The sequence below is a fragment of the Caloenas nicobarica genome, chromosome 2 (genome assembly GCF_036013445.1).
Source record: "Caloenas nicobarica isolate bCalNic1 chromosome 2, bCalNic1.hap1, whole genome shotgun sequence".
In the NCBI taxonomy this organism is placed as follows: Eukaryota; Metazoa; Chordata; class Aves; order Columbiformes; family Columbidae; genus Caloenas; species Caloenas nicobarica.
In genome coordinates this window covers 116,339,941-116,357,429 of record NC_088246.1, presented here as the reverse complement: position 1 = coordinate 116,357,429, position 17,489 = coordinate 116,339,941, and the positions used below count along the sequence as shown (strand labels likewise).

General features: G+C 40.1%; 1 protein-coding gene across 5 annotated transcripts in view; it reads left to right on the top strand.

Annotated features, from left to right (window-relative positions):
- The window catches only part of OSBPL1A (oxysterol binding protein like 1A), a 77,578-nt gene that overhangs the window by 57,174 nt on the left and 2,915 nt on the right, over positions 1–17,489 (top strand). For 2 of the 5 annotated variants that reach the window (XM_065627896.1, XM_065627901.1), the window contains 12 exons: positions 4,151–4,226; positions 5,725–5,859; positions 6,186–6,283; positions 6,995–7,177; positions 7,680–7,787; positions 7,877–7,966; positions 8,213–8,339; positions 12,064–12,180; positions 12,940–13,063; positions 13,382–13,480; positions 15,465–15,555; positions 16,488–16,511. In XM_065627896.1, coding sequence (XP_065483968.1) covers positions 4,151–4,226; positions 5,725–5,859; positions 6,186–6,283; positions 6,995–7,177; positions 7,680–7,787; positions 7,877–7,966; positions 8,213–8,339; positions 12,064–12,180; positions 12,940–13,063; positions 13,382–13,480; positions 15,465–15,555; positions 16,488–16,511 — 1,272 coding nt within the window. The remainder of the gene's footprint in view (positions 1–4,150; positions 4,227–5,724; positions 5,860–6,185; positions 6,284–6,994; positions 7,178–7,679; positions 7,788–7,876; positions 7,967–8,212; positions 8,340–12,063; positions 12,181–12,939; positions 13,064–13,381; positions 13,481–15,464; positions 15,556–16,487; positions 16,512–17,489) is intronic. The other 3 variants (XM_065627899.1, XM_065627897.1, XM_065627900.1) reach the window with 3 other exon arrangements.

The window sequence follows — 17,489 nt, the reverse complement described above, 5'->3', positions numbered from 1 at the left end:
GTGAAGTATGTGGTAATGACAGAGACCTGATGTTTCAAAGTGCAACCTCTGTACGTCCCACCCATAGTAGGTAAAGACTGGGCAAATGAGGGCTTGGGTGGACTAATGGGGTGGTTTGGGGAGGGAACATAAAGCAGCTGACTAAGGGTGTTGCTCTGTGCTCTTGTGGTGTTAGCAGGGCTGGTATTTATGGCCTTGGCTAAGTGCCATTCCTAATTAGAGCAGCTAGAAGTTCAGGGGTGGGGGGCAAGCACTAGGTGAAGGTGGACATCTAAATTGCATTCATTGCCTGGGAAACAATGAGGAGAGAGGAGGCAATTCATGATCAACATGGAAGTGATGATGCATGGAGGGTGTTGGTCTCTTCTCTCAAGTAGCAAGTGATAGGATGAGAAGAAATGGCCTCGAGTTGTGCCAGGGAAGGTTCAGATCGGATATTAGGAAAAAATTCTTCACAGAAAGGGTTGTGAAACACTGAAACAGGTGGAGTCACCATCCCTGGAGGTGTTTAAAAGACCTATAGATGAGGTCCTTAGGGACATGGTTTAGTGCCAGAGTTAGGTTATGGTTGGACTTGATGATCTTAAAGGTGTCTTCAACTAAAATGATTCTATGTTGACATGTGTTGTCTTGAAGAGTTTTAACATGGATTCATCTTCTGTTTACTATAAAAAAGAAATAACTTGGCAAGTTTCTGTAATGCTGCACGATGTTGTCAGAACTGTAGAGAGCAGGTGTCTGGGGGAGCATTTAAGATCAGCTGGTTTTATAAGGAGGAATGAAGAGTAATAAACAACGACCTCTGCATAAGTTATTTCTGAGTTGTGTGTCTTTTAGTAGTAAAGAGAGTATAGGATGTTGGAATAAAATTAGTGCATAAGTTGGCTGGCTAATAATTTACTGCTAAAGAAAAGCAGAAACACCTGTTTTGCATATAAATAAGAATGTATGGTCATATTTGATGTGACTAAATGGCTATAGAGCATGTTCTAGTTTGAGCTGTAATGTCAAGCTTTTTTACGTGGCACCTTGGTGACACATTGGGATTTGTCCACAAATATGTTGATGCAAACCGTTTCTCTCCAGAGCTCAGCCAGTTTAAATTTTACCTCCACGAGAACCTTCTCAGGGGATGTGAGTTGTGTAGCTCTTAGTAGCGGCGATGTTTGGCCTGGTACTGGATCTGTTTGCCATGTCTGACTGCAGTTCTGACTTAGAACTGTGTTACCCACCTGGAGCTACTGGCTCCAGTTGCTGCAAGTTTAGGGGCTCCTTAGAGGGCACGTGGCCAAATATGCATTGTTTCTGGTGCCACCTGTGTACTTTTCAGAGCACAAACCTGAACTTCTTGATGCTGTGCAAAGCGAGGTGGTCATATTTTTATCTAGAAAACCTGAGTTCTAACCTGCCTCTTATGTGGGTAGTGAGGATTTTGCACAGGGAGGTGAAGGTTGATTTTTGATGGGAGGTGTGTGTGGGTTTTTTTTTTGGAGATGTAGGAATAAATCTGTTGGTTCTGAGCAATTAAAAGTATTAAGATGTGCATGTATAGGTAGGTGAAGCCAGTGCACCTATAATCTGCTGTCTTGTTCTGATTTTTTTTTTTAAATGTAGTTTGCATCCTACTGGCTGTTCATAGAGCGTTCTAAGGAATGTGAGTGATGTGACTTCTTGTAGTTTAGGTTGATTTGGGAATGGACTTAATTTTTGAAAACTTTTTCAAAGATTGGAGAGACAGGAGTATAGTATATTAAATCTGGAAGCATTCAAATAACTTCTTTCTAAGAGGGAAACTTCTAATTTGAGCCAAACTTAGGGGAAAAAAAAAGGAAACAACCCTTGCCCTCTCCCTTCTGCCCAACCCTTGCATAAAAATGTTCTGTATTACCTGCCAACATGTAACAACCATTTATCACAGCTGTTTCCCTCTTATTGCTGAGTTATTGTAGTTAGATTTCCCTTTGGTCCCCACACTGGAGGACTTTCAGAAGGCAAACATGCTTGTGTTTGGCTTTTTGGAAGCCAGGAGGTTATTTGTTCAGGGTTTACATGAAGACCAAGCTAAACTTCCCTCAAGATTCCTGTAGTAGCCGATCTACTATAGATAATGCTTTGAACACGTGGTTTTAAGTGAATGATATTAAATGCATCTTATCTGTTCTACTGCACAGAAATTCCAGCAGATGTTTTTGTCACTTAAAGCCAAAATTAACTTCCTGAGTTGTTTCTAAAATTGACATCTGGAAGGAAATTTTTGCATTCACAAGCCTTTCCCTTAATCACAGGGAGTGTGTCAAGGTTAGTAGGCCTTGCGTCTTGGCTGCCTGTCATTTTTCCACATGTCCTTACTTGTCCCTGGGTTCTTCCCTGGTGGCTTAAAACTGCTTTGTTTCTTCAGTATATGTGTTACATGGAGAAAAGAACCAACTGCCATATGAGGTTGGTCTGATATATGTAAGAAATATGGATGAATGGCTGAAACTGAATGCCAGCTTTCAAGTAATTAAACAAATTGAATGGAAGGACAGGTTAACTTCAGTGAAAATGTAAGTTTTAATATGTAAGGAAAGCAATCCCTGTGTATACTTTGGCAAAGTAGAGACACATATTTTACATGCAGAAGGGCTTGCTTAAACACAAATACCTGCTCTGCTGGCTGCCTTCATCAAAGAATACAAGGAAAAAATAAGTAAACACTGCAAATGAGTACTTGGTGGACACTGTCCTCTTCTGGGCGTTTGCATCAAAACATCTACAGGAGTATTTTATACTTCATATATTCAAGACAATCTGTTTCACAAAATATTTTTGTATCTGCAGAAAATCAGAATAGGGAGTGAGTGATATCATGTTTGTCAATTAAAATAAATCCTCCACCCACTCATCCCCTGCATGGGAGCTGAGTAAAACAAGTCAGTATGAGGCTGTTAGGTACTTGCTAGCAAAACATATTGATAGTTTGCTACTGTGAGGAGTTCAGGCATATGACTAGGTTTTTGCTTCAATGGGCTTTTTGTATTTTAAGGAGCATTTTTTTGCTTTCGTTCTTTCAGAAAACAGAAGCATCAGCCCTGGTAAAGGTGTTTCAGTAGCAGTTAAGTATGGAAGTTAACACAGCAAGCAGGGCTATTGAAACTAACACCTTAGCCAAAATAGATTGCTTTTTTATTTTTTCCTCTTGGCAATGTTTATCAGAAAAGTGGAGTGGAGGAGGCAGGTACAGTCTGTTCACACTCTAAAAAAAGATATCACTTTAGCTGCTTTGAGGGGAGACAAGACCACCTTGGTTAGGAGGGCAGCACAATCATTTAGACAGAATCAACTAAAATTTGAAACTCAAATAGCTGATGCAGTTGAGTGAACTGTAGGTAAGTTTCATCCATTGAGAGTTTTTTCTCATTGGTAGTAGCTTCATGATCCAAACACAAATTTTAATGTTGCTGTGAACAAAGGGCTTTGACCTATGTTTGTGCCCTTCTATGGGTAAATTGGATTAGAAGTTGAGCTTGTCAGTAGCAGCAAGAAAACTGAAAAAAATCTGTGCCAGATTTCTGATAAACCTGAGAAATACAGGCTGTGTTACACAACCTGAATATTGGTCTTGAAAGTATGTTTGGGGCTTGCTTCAGAATATGCCAGGCTGCTGTTTTCTGTTCTTTAGTGATGCTGCTTTTTCTGTTGTTCCTGAGGGCTGATTTTAATATAGGCAATAAATGTCATGGCCCTTCGTTGTCCGTATACAGGTGACTAGCAAAAAAGAACCCCACTGTTTAATCCTCAGATCTGTTCAGACGTAGTGAACATACCTATGTACCTACTCAGAACTTATTTTTTGTCACAGAGACACAAGTAAATATCTTAACAGTGCCATTGTGAAAACACTGTTCTGATAACTGATGTAGAAATTCACTTCCACTGCTCTTACGCAAAATGAAGGGAATGGTTCATGTTCTGGTTTTGGAGAAATTAAGGTTTCTGTGCAGGCAAAACTGTTCAGGTTCTTCAAAGTAGCACTGTCGTTCCCCCTTGGTTTTTAATTTAAAAATCAGATAACTGCTACCTTCAAAAAAAGAGTATGTGGGTTTCTTAGTCATGGTTAGTAATAGAAAAGTTTTCTTTCTTCTGCTTCCTTTGCTGTTCTTTTCCACAGAACAAGCTTGCCATCTCCGATGTTTTCCAGAAATGACTTCAGTATATGGAGTATCTTAAGAAAATGCATTGGAATGGTAGGTAATCAGAAAGCTATGATAAAACATGAGGCGATCGTTTAACTCAATGCGCAAATGAAAATTTGTTGGGGAGAGGGGTGTTTTGGTTTAATTTGCAGCTTGTGCTTTATCTCCTTTCACAACTCGAGAAGGTAAGACTTGATCAGAGCAATACTCCTTCAGTAAAAGCATTTTCTCCTGATTTTAACCCTTAAAGTACTTCATGGTAGCAAAATTTTTTTACTTTGTGAAAAAAACCCAAATAACTACTTTTAATTGTGCTCTTCTCCCTTCCCCTTAGTATCTCAGTCTTCCCTGCCATGGTGTTACTGGTGGGACAGTGGCCACATCAGAGGTTTGCTGGTTGGCAGATAATCTGCTTCCAGCTGCGGGTGAATTGAGAGGAGTTTTTCTCTCCATTAGATCCTGCAGTAGGCTGAAAGTACTGACAGCTGCTAAACCTCTGTCAGCCTGGAACAGTAGAATATAGAAGGGAATGTGTGTGTTTAGTCACTGTTCCTTTCTCCTTCTCCCCTTGCTGTTGTTAGAAACAGCACCAAGCAATGAGAAGTGGAAATGCCGGGGAATGTCCCTTGTATCAGCAGCTCCAAGTCTCCTGAGGCTTCTCATAGTGGCTTTAGTGGAAAAGTTTTAGAACCTTGAAATACAGAGAGCAGATTTGAAAGCCTGTCTTGATAAGGTGCATGCAGGGAAAAAAAAAATCCATAAAGGTCTTAATTCTGCTTTGCAGAAATTGCTGCACAGAAGTTGCAGGTTGGGGGGTGGAGCGGTGGAACATGGAGCGGTTGTACCGAGGTGTCTGTCAGAGCTGTTAGTGCCAGATGCTGATGTTATGGTTAAAAATGATGCTGTTCACTGCACACGTTGCCAGTGGTCATATTATATGTGCTTTTAATTTGCTACTGCAGGCAGTTTAAAACGTTGCTTTGTTATGCATTCAGAGGGCACGCTTTATAAAAATGGGAAAGAGAATAAGTAGCATCAAAACTGTAGGACTACTTATAAATTTTTATTCCTGTTACAAAAATTCCTTTTTTCTTCAAGATACAGAATCCTTGTTTTTACTCCTGTGCCGCTGTTTCCCTGTCCTTTCTCATCCTCCTCCCCCCACCTGCCTACCTGCCTCCAAAAACGATAATGTTTAAGTAATTAGATGGCCTATATCTATTTTAAGAGTAATAAATAAGTGTTTAAAAGGGTCCTTAATACTTCATTGTTTCATCTCACCATCTTAATGCATTTGTTGATAAGAAGTTTGTTTGCTTGATGTTTGGTTTTCTTTTTGTTTTAAAAGTATCCTTAACATCATGACAGATGGGCTTATCAAGCTCATCAGGGATGTACAGGGTTTTTTGCTTTAAGAGCCAGGTCAAGCACATTGCATTAACACTAAGAGCATCATTTATTTTTGTAATAAGCCAATTACACTTGGGTTTACTGCAGGTCAGTGCATCTAATCATTTGGTTTGTAACACTAATTTCATTTGTACATCAGGAGCTGTCGAAGATCACAATGCCAGTTATATTCAATGAGCCACTGAGCTTTCTACAGCGACTTACAGAGTATATGGAGCATACATACCTCATCCACAAAGCCAGCTCGCTTTCCAGCACAACTGAGCGAATGCAGGTACTTTGGGGTAATTTGTGCTACTTCTTAATGAATGCATTGGGACTTTTTTCTTCATAGTCTCATTATAGGAAGAGCTCCTGTAATTTGCTGGGTGTCAGATTCTCTTATTCACTAACCAATTTTGCTTACCTAGGGAAATGTTTTTCTTTTCCTAAGGTGTACCTTTTTGCCTTTTGATGAAAACTATTTATTCCCCTGCCTTGCAAACAGAACTTTGCTGAACTATTTCTGAAGAATCAATCTGTAATACCATGACTGCTGTTGATACTTGATAAAGACCAAAACCCAGGAGATTAACTGCGTAGTTTTACTCTTTTGAATAGTGTGTTGCTGCATTTGCTGTGTCCGCTGTAGCCTCGCAGTGGGAACGTACAGGGAAGCCGTTCAATCCATTGCTTGGAGAGACATATGAATTGATCAGGTAATGAACAGAAGCTGCACTAAAGACTGGAGAGTGGCGTTTGGTGTAACTCATGTTTCAGTAGACTTACCATGGCTTACAGACTGCTCTTTCGCTTGTAAGATTCCACCCATTCTCCTAGCAGCTGCTGGAGGTGCTTGCAATGTGTGTTGGTGTTCAGCAATGCACCTTCCAGTGCAAGGAAACAACTTTTCAACTCGGAGCAGGCAAATGAAATTTGCCAGGTTTAAAAGCAGGTTTTATTTACAAAAATTACTTTTTTTTTCTGAAATCTTCTGAATGAAAAGATGCATGGTACATAAAGGAAGTGTTAGAATTGTAATATTTGTTGTGAGTGTCCAGAATATGAATAGGCAATGTTAGTCTCTTAGTGGGCAGCTGCACTTAGAGTGAATTTGTCTCTTAGTTGAAGTTTTGGCCTGTGTTCATGCAAAAGTTTAAATAAGAGGTGACTCTCAAAAGTAAACATATCATCTGGTCAGATTTGGTGGTTCTAGTTACCTTTTTACATTATGTCCTCAGTTATTTGGAATGAGAGTGTTCTGTGTGTTAGTTGATCTGTCCTTTTGTATTATCCTAGGGTTTAACCACTTCTTGCACTGAGTACAGCAACTGTGCATGGGTCCAACTACCTGTTTCACCTTGGGGAAAAGAACTGCAACTTTATACTTGATACATAGATGCATGCTTTTGGTAATCTTTATTTTGCAGAGATGATCTTGGATTTAGACTTCTCTCGGAGCAAGTTAGTCATCATCCACCAATCAGTGCTTTCCATGCTGAAGGTTTAAATAATGATTTTGTGTTTCATGGATCAATTTATCCTAAACTCAAATTCTGGGGCAAGAGCGTGGAAGCAGAACCAAAAGGCACAATGACTTTGGAGCTTCTTGAGTAAGTTGATAAGTAATAACTGCATAGGCACAATGGCCGCATCCATAATGATTAGTGTGTATTAGAGTCTCGTGGCTTAGGAATGGATGTGTTGAACACCCACATCCTAATGTTTGGTAGCAGATCACTTTGTGGGGAAGAGGGGGTGAGAAGATGAAATGCAACTGCCATCATTTCTTCTAATATACTGCATACCAATAGGAGCAGTAGGTGGGGCCTGTGTCTGTATGTTCTGCAGATGCCTGGAGGTCAGTCCTACTAAGACTAGCACACTTGAGCCCTGTTGCCCTTCCTCATGTCATACAGTGCTAACAGTGACTGCACTGAGGTAGCTATTTTAAGGAATTTATAAAATCAGTAGCAATAGGTTAATAAACTCCTTGGGTCTCCTGACTTATTGCCATGTCCATTTCAAGGCTTGGTGCAATTCACAGATGGTGGTTTGTTGCAGGAGTGGCATCCAGTACAAAGATACAGTATTTTAATTTTTATTCCCCTTTAGACACAATGAAGCCTACACATGGACAAATCCTACGTGCTGTGTGCATAACATTATTGTGGGCAAACTTTGGATTGAGCAGTATGGAAACGTGGAAATAACTAACCATAAGTAAGTTAAGAGTGAGTGCTTTCACTTGTTGCAAGTTTGAAGTGGAAAAGCTTTTGCAAGTAATTAGTGCCCTCTTGTTCTGCCTTTAGAACTGGTGAGAAGTGTGTACTGAGCTTCAAGCCCTGTGGCCTCTTTGGGAAGGAGTTGCACAAAGTTGAAGGCTACATTCAGGACAAAAGGTAGCAGCTTCATTCCTCATAGGAGCCAAATGGCTACTCTGCGTTTCTGGTGGAAGCTGTAGAACTGAATGCTTTTAACCTCGTCTGTCAAGGGCATGAAGCCGTGACAGCAAGGTTATGAATTGTGCAGCATCAATAATGGGGTTTTAAGAGTTGCTCTCCAAAGTTCTTCTTTCAAATGTTTTTGCCTGAAATGATGAAATAAATCTCTTAGCTCCTTTGTAAACTTAGTCCTTTCTTTGACAGTAAAAAGAAACTTTGTGCGCTGTATGGGAAGTGGACTGAGTGTTTGTACAGTGTTGACCCAGCTGTATTTGAAGCTCACAAAAAAAATGACAAGAAAAATGCAGAAGAGAAGAAAAGCGGTAAACAGGTATTAATCACATAGAGTTGTCTTGTGCCCTTGACTACGAACTGAATTGTATTAAACACTACAAAGTCATCTGAGTATTTTAGTCAGTTTGTGTAGTTAGGTTTCCCAGCTCCTGTGGTTACCTAATGTTTAATATTGTAGAGCTGTCCTCAAGTTTTTTGTCAGTTTTCAAGGCTATAAAGAGAAGCGGAAGGACTCTTAATTCTGTATTTATCACTTTCTGTATATATAGTTTAATAACCTGCTAGGGTGTACTTGCCAAGCTAGAATTCTTTAATGCATTTGCATAAATTCTATACTACTTAGAGCTTGGAAACAACAGAAGCATTAATAGAAATTGCTTGGATGCTAAATTTTAAGCCTTTTTGACATCGTTAGCACATTCATCCTCCCCTGTCATTATCCTGAAGTCCAAGAGAAATGCTTAATGTATATTACTAGAGGCTACATACATGCTATCTATTTTAATGCCAAATGTTTGCTGTTTGTCCACAATTTCAAAAGCATAAGACAGCTAAATACTTTAGTGTCATTTAAGAGCAGTAAGACTTCTCAATTATTCTCTCTTTCCTAGTAGGATACAAAACTGGATGAGTACCAGCATTAAGGGATACAATCCTTTCTCTCTCAAGGATTTGTATTCAAACTTGCCAAAACTTGGAGTGATCTAAACACTGGCTGGTTTATTACCTGCCCCTTCCTCCCAAGTCACATGGAGGAAATAGCATATCCATTAGTTGGACCACGATTCTGATCATATATGATAACATTTATATTCTAATAGAAGGATTTGGACTCATGGAGGCAGGATAAGAGTAGTTTCTCATCTTGATAGAAGACCATATTTTCCAGCTTTTACAAGGAATTTTTGTATTGCTTTCTGTTAAACTTTCACAACCATAGAAACATTTGCTTCCACAATTGCCTTTTTTTTTTCTTCTGAAAAAAACCTTATTCTTAATTCTTCCAGATTTCTGGTCAGCAGTATGCTTTTTGTTCGAAGTAAGTGGTGATGGTGACAACATACAGCTTGATGAAGATCAATCACTGACATAGTGGCTTAAAATAGGAATTGTTCTCCTTTGGTGACTGAAGCCAGATTTTTTGTTGGATTGGGTGTTTCTAGTTTTTACATTTAAGAAAAAAAGAGACAGAAGTCTGAAAGCAGTTGTTCCTGTACAGATTCAGGTTGTTGCTGTGTCTCGGCTTACTCCAGTGCTTCTCATCAGGAGAGCACTAAAGCACTGGGGATTACTACTGATCTTCAGGTCTGATGCTGTGAGCTCTAGGGAGAAATAACAGAGAAAAACACACCCTGTGTCTTTGTTCAGCTACCCCTTTGCATTTTCCAGCAATGCTTAAGATGATCCTTGCTTTTCACTTCAAAATGAAGCATACTATTGCAGAAGGCTCAAGCTGCAATGTTGCCCTGACTCTAGAAAAGCCTGCTTTTTCTACTTATTCAACAGAACTGTTTCTGTGTAGAAAACAAAGCTTTGTAATGCACACTATGAATCAGGTGGTCTTTGTGGAATATGTGTTCCCACTGCCCCCTTGTGTTTGAGGAGTTGATATTTTTTTATGGTTTTTGAGCATCTAGGTGAGCCAAGTCTCATGTATAATGTCTGCATGTGGTTCGTCCTTTCATGCTAGTGAAGGATTCATTCAGACAGGAAAGTATATGGCCTTTCAGATTTCTCCTAATTAGAATTTTCAGATTTATTTAGTTGTTTTCCATGTATTCCTTCGTGCTGTGTTGCTGCTAATGAAGAATAACTTCTGTCTTCCTTTAGGGGACCTGCCCGGATGCGAGTCCTTTTGCAAATAGCCTCACTTTTTTTCCCTGAATGTCTTTGATTTTTTTTTTTTTTAATAGGGATAAAACTTAAGGAAAAATAATTTTGCAGGGAGCAAGACAAGCTTTCATGTGTGCAAAAGTGGTATTTTACCAACATTGGAAGAGTGATAGTAGGCCTGGGGTTAGATCAGGATGATTCTGCTCTGAACAAACTAGAGCCTTAACATAAAGCATTTTGTGCAGAATTTTCAGTGCAAATGTGTGGAAGAGCAGAATGTGAGGCAACAGCAACTGCCCTTACATGTGCCTCGGTTACAGACACCAAAGCTCTTGCTTTGGCAAAGACTGTTACTGCCCTCGTTGCAACATACCGAGAGGCTGAGTAGCACCAAGTGTAAAATATGGATCGCTGTGGCAAAAGCACATGAAAATCTTTTTTTTTTTTTACCTTGTTCTTTGTAATTCTTATGGTATTTTAAAGGTTGTGTATTGTTGGCACAAATTGCAGTGTGTATTGTAGCCTTTCTATAAAAGTTGGTTTGGACTTCAACATTCTGGTATTGAAGTGTCTTTGTTTTGATGTAAGGAAATCTTTCTGATTTCTTCTGCTTCAAATTCCTGTTTTCTGAAAGATTGATCAGTGACCCTTACAAGAAAGAATGGTGAGTTGCCAGCAGCCTTCAGATGTAGTCAGCTAAAAGTCTTCATCTTTCTGATAGCTGAGGGACTGAACCTGGTCTCCAGGTTGTTCTGGTTACTTTGTAACTTCTATATTATTGAAAGCACTGTACCCAAGTACTTCACAGTGAAACAAAATCCTTAATACTTCCTGATTTTCTTGGAGATGTAACATATGAATCATGTCAGAGGACAACTGAGTCCGGTTTGGGTGTTGGATTATTTTTTTTTCAGAGAAAAACATCAGTCTGTATTATCTGACGCAACCATCAGAGACCAAAGCTTATTAGCAGCAGGATTAAAGCTGTTGGCATATAGCCAAAGTATTTAAAGCATTAGTTGCCTTTAAGTTTGGCTTTACTCTCCAGTGATCTCTGAAACATGTTGCTGGTTTTAGCTGTGATGGGGACACCAAGTTTTCCTGGGGGACCAGATTCGTTGTCCAGCTGGCTTTCGTTCAGTATTATAACATATGCTTGTGTGGCAGAATTAGTGTCAGCAGCATTGGACTCCAGCTGCTTTAAAACTGTGTGTAAAAAGGGTGATGGTTTAGAACTAGTTCAGGTCACATCTACTCTGTGACCACCAGTTATTCTCTACTGCCCTGGTAACCCTGAGTGGAATTTTTTTTTTTCTGGGGAAACAATTTAATGGTGGCTGCAGCTGCCTCAGGCCGTATATGTCAGTCTTCATAAGATACCTTTCCCAGAAGAAGCAGTTTATCTAGGATATTAATTTAACGTTTGCAGTTTGCCACTTCAGGAGTGTAGTGGTCAATGGAAAGGAAGGCTCCTCTGAGCAAAGAGCATTAGCGTAGGGCTTTCTGTTGTGTGCAAACTGAAGGCAGCATTTGCATTATGTACTGGCATTTCTTTGATGTGGGAAGAAGATGAATGTGACTTCTATTTAATGAAGCAGTAATGGATTCAAATATCAGGCATGGAAGTGCTTGCATTTGAGGAAACAGGACATCTCTGTGGTGGAAAAATGGGCATTTCTTAACACTTGAACATCCAGATTATATCTATGAAGATGTTGATGCAAGAAACTGGTAGTCTCCCATTAAGAGGGAACTGAGAGTCTATATGCTGTGTTAATGCTCTTATCTTCCTTGACTAGAAAAGTTTCTTTGCTGAAATTATTTACTTTTGGTTAAGGAAATAATTTTATGTAAGTTCCGGTGTTGGAATGAATGGCCGTAAGTGGTTTATGACTCCAAAGAACTTATCTTTGCTTTGCTGCTTTTAGGTGGGCAATACTGAGGAACCAGACGAAATGCCATTGCCAGATTCTGAAGGTGTGTATGTTATTCCTGGAAGCATCTTACTCTGGAAGATAACTCCAAGACCTCCAAATTCAGCACAGGTCAGCTATGCTTCTGCTTATTGAAAGTGTTTGTTATTGTGTTATTCTGTATGTTCAATACAAAGCAAATCTATTTGTTTTCTTTTTCATTAATGAATCTGGATTTGACTTTATTGCAACAAACTTTCCCACTACAATTGTAACTCTAGAATGTGGGGTTGACAGGCGTGACTAGAATTAGTGGAATTTCTCTGGAAAATGGGATGTTTCATGTAGGTAGCAGTATGGGGGCTTTCCCCATCTCTTTTCTCCACCCTACTTCTGAGGCACCTACCTTGGGAGAAACCTCTTCTGAATGGGCTTTATTTGAAGACAGACACTTCCTAGGAGACACTTGCAAAGCCTGTGTAGCATGAGTTGGTGTGTGAAGGGCTGTGGAGCTGGAGAGCCAGTGGGCAGAACACAAGGGGATGTGTGTAACTGAAAGACAAAGAATTGGAACAAGAAAAGGTGTCCTCAGTGGGTTAATCAAGGGGGAAATCTCTCTACTAAGGGAAAATACCAGTAGGACTGGAAAAAGAAGATAAGCGAGAAATAGTGCACTGAGTAATTGGATGCTGGCCTGCTTAAACAGAAACACTAAGGATCACCTGCACTCTGCCTGACAGGGCAGTTTTGCTGGTATCTTGAGTATTCCTTCAGTGGTTAAATAATAAAAAAAAAGCACTTGGGTGTTTGTTTTTAGACAGCAGTTTTCTTGTGTATTTAAGACTTGCAACTGCAGACATCATAAAGTCACTTTTTGTCTCTGAATTTCAGATGTACAATTTTACTAGCTTTGCTATGGCTTTGAATGAGTTGGACAAGGAAATGGAGAGTGTCATCCCCAAAACTGACTGCCGGCTACGACCAGATATCAGAGCCATGGAAAATGGAGAAATAGGTAACTGCAGCTATTGGCAAAGATATTTTTATTTTTTGTTAAAACTGAAGGACTGGAAAAAAGGTAAATACCATGTTCAAGTTGTTAGCTAAACTGTTAGAATAAGTAGCTACCCATAAAGACACATTCTTCCATGTTGCACGACAGCACGTAATGCAGCCTTCTGCAGGTTGTGATTTGCTTCTAGTGAAATGTGTGTTAACCTCCTGTACTGGGGCTTGTTGGGATCGAGTTAATTTTCTTCATAGCAGCCCATATAGGGCACTGTGTCTTAGACTGCTGACCCAAAGCAGCATTGATAACACATCAATGTTTTAGCAATTGCTGAACAACATCTGCACAGCGTTAAGGCCTCCTCTGTTTCTGGGGTTGGCAAGAGGTTGGGAGCGGACACAGCCAGGACAGCTGATCCAAGAGGTATTCCATATAACCATGCCATATAACATCATGTTTGGCAATAAATTGTGTGTGTTGAGGGGAAGTAGCTGTTGCTTGGAGACCAGCCCAGTACAGGTCTGCTGGTGGAAGGTAGGTGATTGTCTTTGCATCACTTTTTCCTGCTTTTTCTTTCCCTTCACTTATTACTGTCTTTACCTCGACCCATGATGTTTTCTTGCTTTTGCCATTTGATTCTCTCCCTTAACCCGCTGGAGTGGATGAGAGTGAACAAGTGGCTTGTGAGTGCTTAGTTGCTGGCCAGGAACCCACCATGCCACCTGCTTGTGTTATGTTCTTCCATATAAGCAAGATGTAAACTTCACAATGCTGTGCTTTTTATTTAGCTTTAGGTCCTCTGCTGTGCTCCATAATCAGGCCCTGTAACTAGAAACTAGTCTGAGACAATCTCTGAGCATTGAAATGAAGTATTTCTGAACTTTTCCATTTTCTGTTTCCATCAGCCTGATGGAAAAGTAGTATTTAGAAGTGCCGATTCTGAGAAAGCAGTCTAAACTATCTAAGTGAAACTGCAATGCCAAAGAACATACTTGATGCAAAATTATTCTTCACTGGGAGTTGAACACTTTTGTTGCCCTAGAGTAGTGAATTAGAAACACATAGTGAGACTTTCAGTGAAAAGAAAGTGTACTTTTTAGAAACCTCAGATTGTAACTGTAGATGCCATAGAGTGAAAATATTTTGATATGGTGTGGAACAGCCCTCCTCTGGCCCTCTTTTGCTCCTTTTTCTTTGGCATTTTGCATATTAAAGTAGGATGGCCAGCTTGGTAGACTAAAAGCATGGGGGCTCTTGCTTTCTCTGGATTGCGAAGTGATTGGGGTAGGTCATGAAACCTCTGATTCAGTTTCACCTGTGCAATAGGGCAATACCTGTGACTACTTCTGATAAATAGTTTGAGATCTAGGTATGAAAAAGTGACATGGGCATGATATAGTGCAGTTGTACTTGTGTGGCGTTTTTTTCTCAGAAACTGATTCTTTGAGGCTTTTAGAAAAGCAGATCAGTGAATCCCCACCACCAGTCTCTCCTGCCTGCACAAGATTCTTCTGTGACTAGCAGGATGGACATACTTGGTTCAGAGCATCCCCAGTAATTTGTCTGTCTATACTTGAAGTACAAATAATGATGGTGTTAGCAACAGACCATACTCCTTAACTATACTAACAGCATAAAGTTTGTCTAGACTGGTAACATGCAGTGTGTTATTAGATGGCAAGGTAACTGGGAATGGCTGATAGTCTTCCAAAAATAATTCTCTCAACTACTTCTTACCAAGATATTTATGAAATTCTTTTTTAGGATTCAAGTACAGAAGAGATTGCCCTTCACCTAATCTGCTTCTTAGTCTGATGTACTCATCACACTTTCTGACCATTCTTTCTGCCAAATAGAAGCAACTGTTCTGCTTGTTTAGGACCATAACTCCTGCTACCTTAGTGTATTAACAAAAAAAGTGAAGGGATGAAGCAGAGAGACAACTCTTTGTCGTTTGTAAATTGACATTGCAAACCCCTGTTGATGAGGAACTAGACGCTAGTAACAACTTATCCCAAACCTTAACAAGAAGCAAGTGGCCAGACTCCTACAATAAATCCAGCATATCTTAATCAGTTTCTCTACTGAAATAAATTCTAGGTATGCCACCTCACCTAGCTCACATTTGCTGTCACGTAAACATGTTTTCAGGGTATTTGGGCCATGGATAAATATGTATTTAGCGGTCTTAAAGACTGGAATTTCATTGACTGGTCTAGTGCCACAGCTGGCCTGGCTTTGTGCTTAGACTAAACCAGAAGCTGCTCTTTGTCATGTAGAATGCTTTTTTAAATGGACAATGTTTATTACTTCCTTTATTTATTTGCTGGGTGAGGTGCAGTAATGCCCCTGTCTTATATTACATTTTAACATGTTCCGTATTTTTGTGTATTTTTATTCCTTCAAGATCTAGCTAGTGAAGAAAAGAAGAGGCTAGAAGAAAAACAACGGACTGCCCGCAAAAACCGTTCTAAGTCAGAGGAAGACTGGAAGACGAGGTTAGTGCGCTTGCCTCTGTGCGTGTGTGTGTAGCCGCATACAGGTTTTGAACGTTCAGGTTAACTGCCAGTCCATGCCAGTGGTGTGTGGAGATGTGTCAACGTGATGAGCTGACATTGTCCAGTGTGGCAGTGCCACGTTCTCTGTAGATGTGGTCTCTGTAGGCTCTGGTGCTCCTGGAGGGAAGCATCAGGCTTGGTGTCGATTCCTTCCCTCTCACTGCTTGCACACTCATATTCAAACCCAAGCTGTGTTGGCTTTTCTGAGTACCTCTTGCTTCTGGTACAAAAAAGGTGTTGCCACTGAGAGCTGCTTGTAAAGGACTGTTGTTGCTGATTACTTTATAATTGCCTCAAATTTGTGTGCTTGGCCAAAGAGAGGAGGAAGCGCTTCCTCTGAACTCGATAGTTTATTGCCCGTGACAGATCAGATGAGTTGCTGTGTGCTGGCAATACTGTAACGCCCACTGCGTACAGCTTTTCTCAGAGTTGTTGAAATGACCTTATCATCCAGTTATACAAGTCATTTTCTCCTTTCTGAGAGGGTTACTAACTCCAAAAATTAGGAGAGCTAAGGGAAAAGTTAACTTACAAGGATCTGCCAGGATGTGTGTGTGTATGTGAGAGTGGTTGGTTTTTTTAACTATAAAATGAGAGGGGTCAGTTGGGAGCTCTTACACACAGGCTAAGTAGAAACTGTGAAAACATGACCAAATCAATCTAGTTTGACCAGACAAGATCTATTTAAAAGTATAGCAATAAATAGGCAGTCTCATCACAGAGAAAAAAAATAATAGGTTTAAACTCTCTCAAAGTAAGCAAGCTTCACCTCTTTTCTATTAACTAGTTACTAATACACCCAGACACTGTGGATTAAATACCTTTAAAATGTCTGTAACTATAAATTGCTTTTTTCTTTTTTTCAAATGAAGTCACCCATCATCCCAGAGTCACAGGTTTGGACATGTCTGCCTTTGTCTTTTTCCTGTGCCTGCTCTCCTGAAGTGGTTGGGTTTGTTTGCCCTGAGACTGGTGGAAAATAACATCTTTGTTTTGCTTCCAAGTAAACCTGTTAAGTGGTGGGCAGCCTTGCAGCTCCCTCTTACTTTCCTGAATTCAGAGTGGTTCTAGCTGTCACCAACTGTTTTCAAAGCAAGGGATAGTTATACTGTGTTCTTCCAGCTGCCTGAAGTAGTTTAAGGGATAGCTCAAAGCACCTGAGGCTGGTATTGGAAACTGGGGAATTCCCAGGGGGCAACTCAGAGCATGTTTTTTGGGGTGTATAATTAGTGCAGCCACTGTTCAGAACGTTCTTCAGTTGTACTTGCCTGGGATGTCCTTGAAGAACTCTGTTATCCAGGATGTTTCTGAGGTTTTGGCAGAAAAGTCCTAGTGTCTGATCTCTTTAGTAGGAATGCCAAGTGTGACTGCTTCCAAAGGAGGAACATGAAGTATGGAGGAAGAGTTGTGCTTTGGGGGAAAAAAAGCATACTGTGAAGGGAAACTCTCCTACCTGTTCCTAGAAGGTCAACTGTACATCTTAATCTGTACATTTGTCAACTGCTGCAATTTCCTTGCCACAGAAAAGCAGGCCTCTTTCTTTGTATTGTAGAGTTCCTCCCTCATAAGACAATTCTCCAAAGTGCCTAGTGATTATTTTTAAATATTTTGAATCCACTTTAGAAGTGGGATCTTGGTCTTTCTGAAGAAGTGATTCATGTTGAACGCTTGATGTTTTAGAGACTGATGGGTGGTCTTAACTCTTGAGTAAAAGACTAGTAACATTCTAAAACACAGCAGTGGTCTGTTGCTTTTGATAAAAATCAGTCCCTTCTCCTGTCACTTACCTGGTGAGGTTACCCAATTGCTTTGGGTCTCCTATGTTTATCAAACTTAGCTCTTCCCATCACGTTTCCCCTTCCTATTGAAGTAGG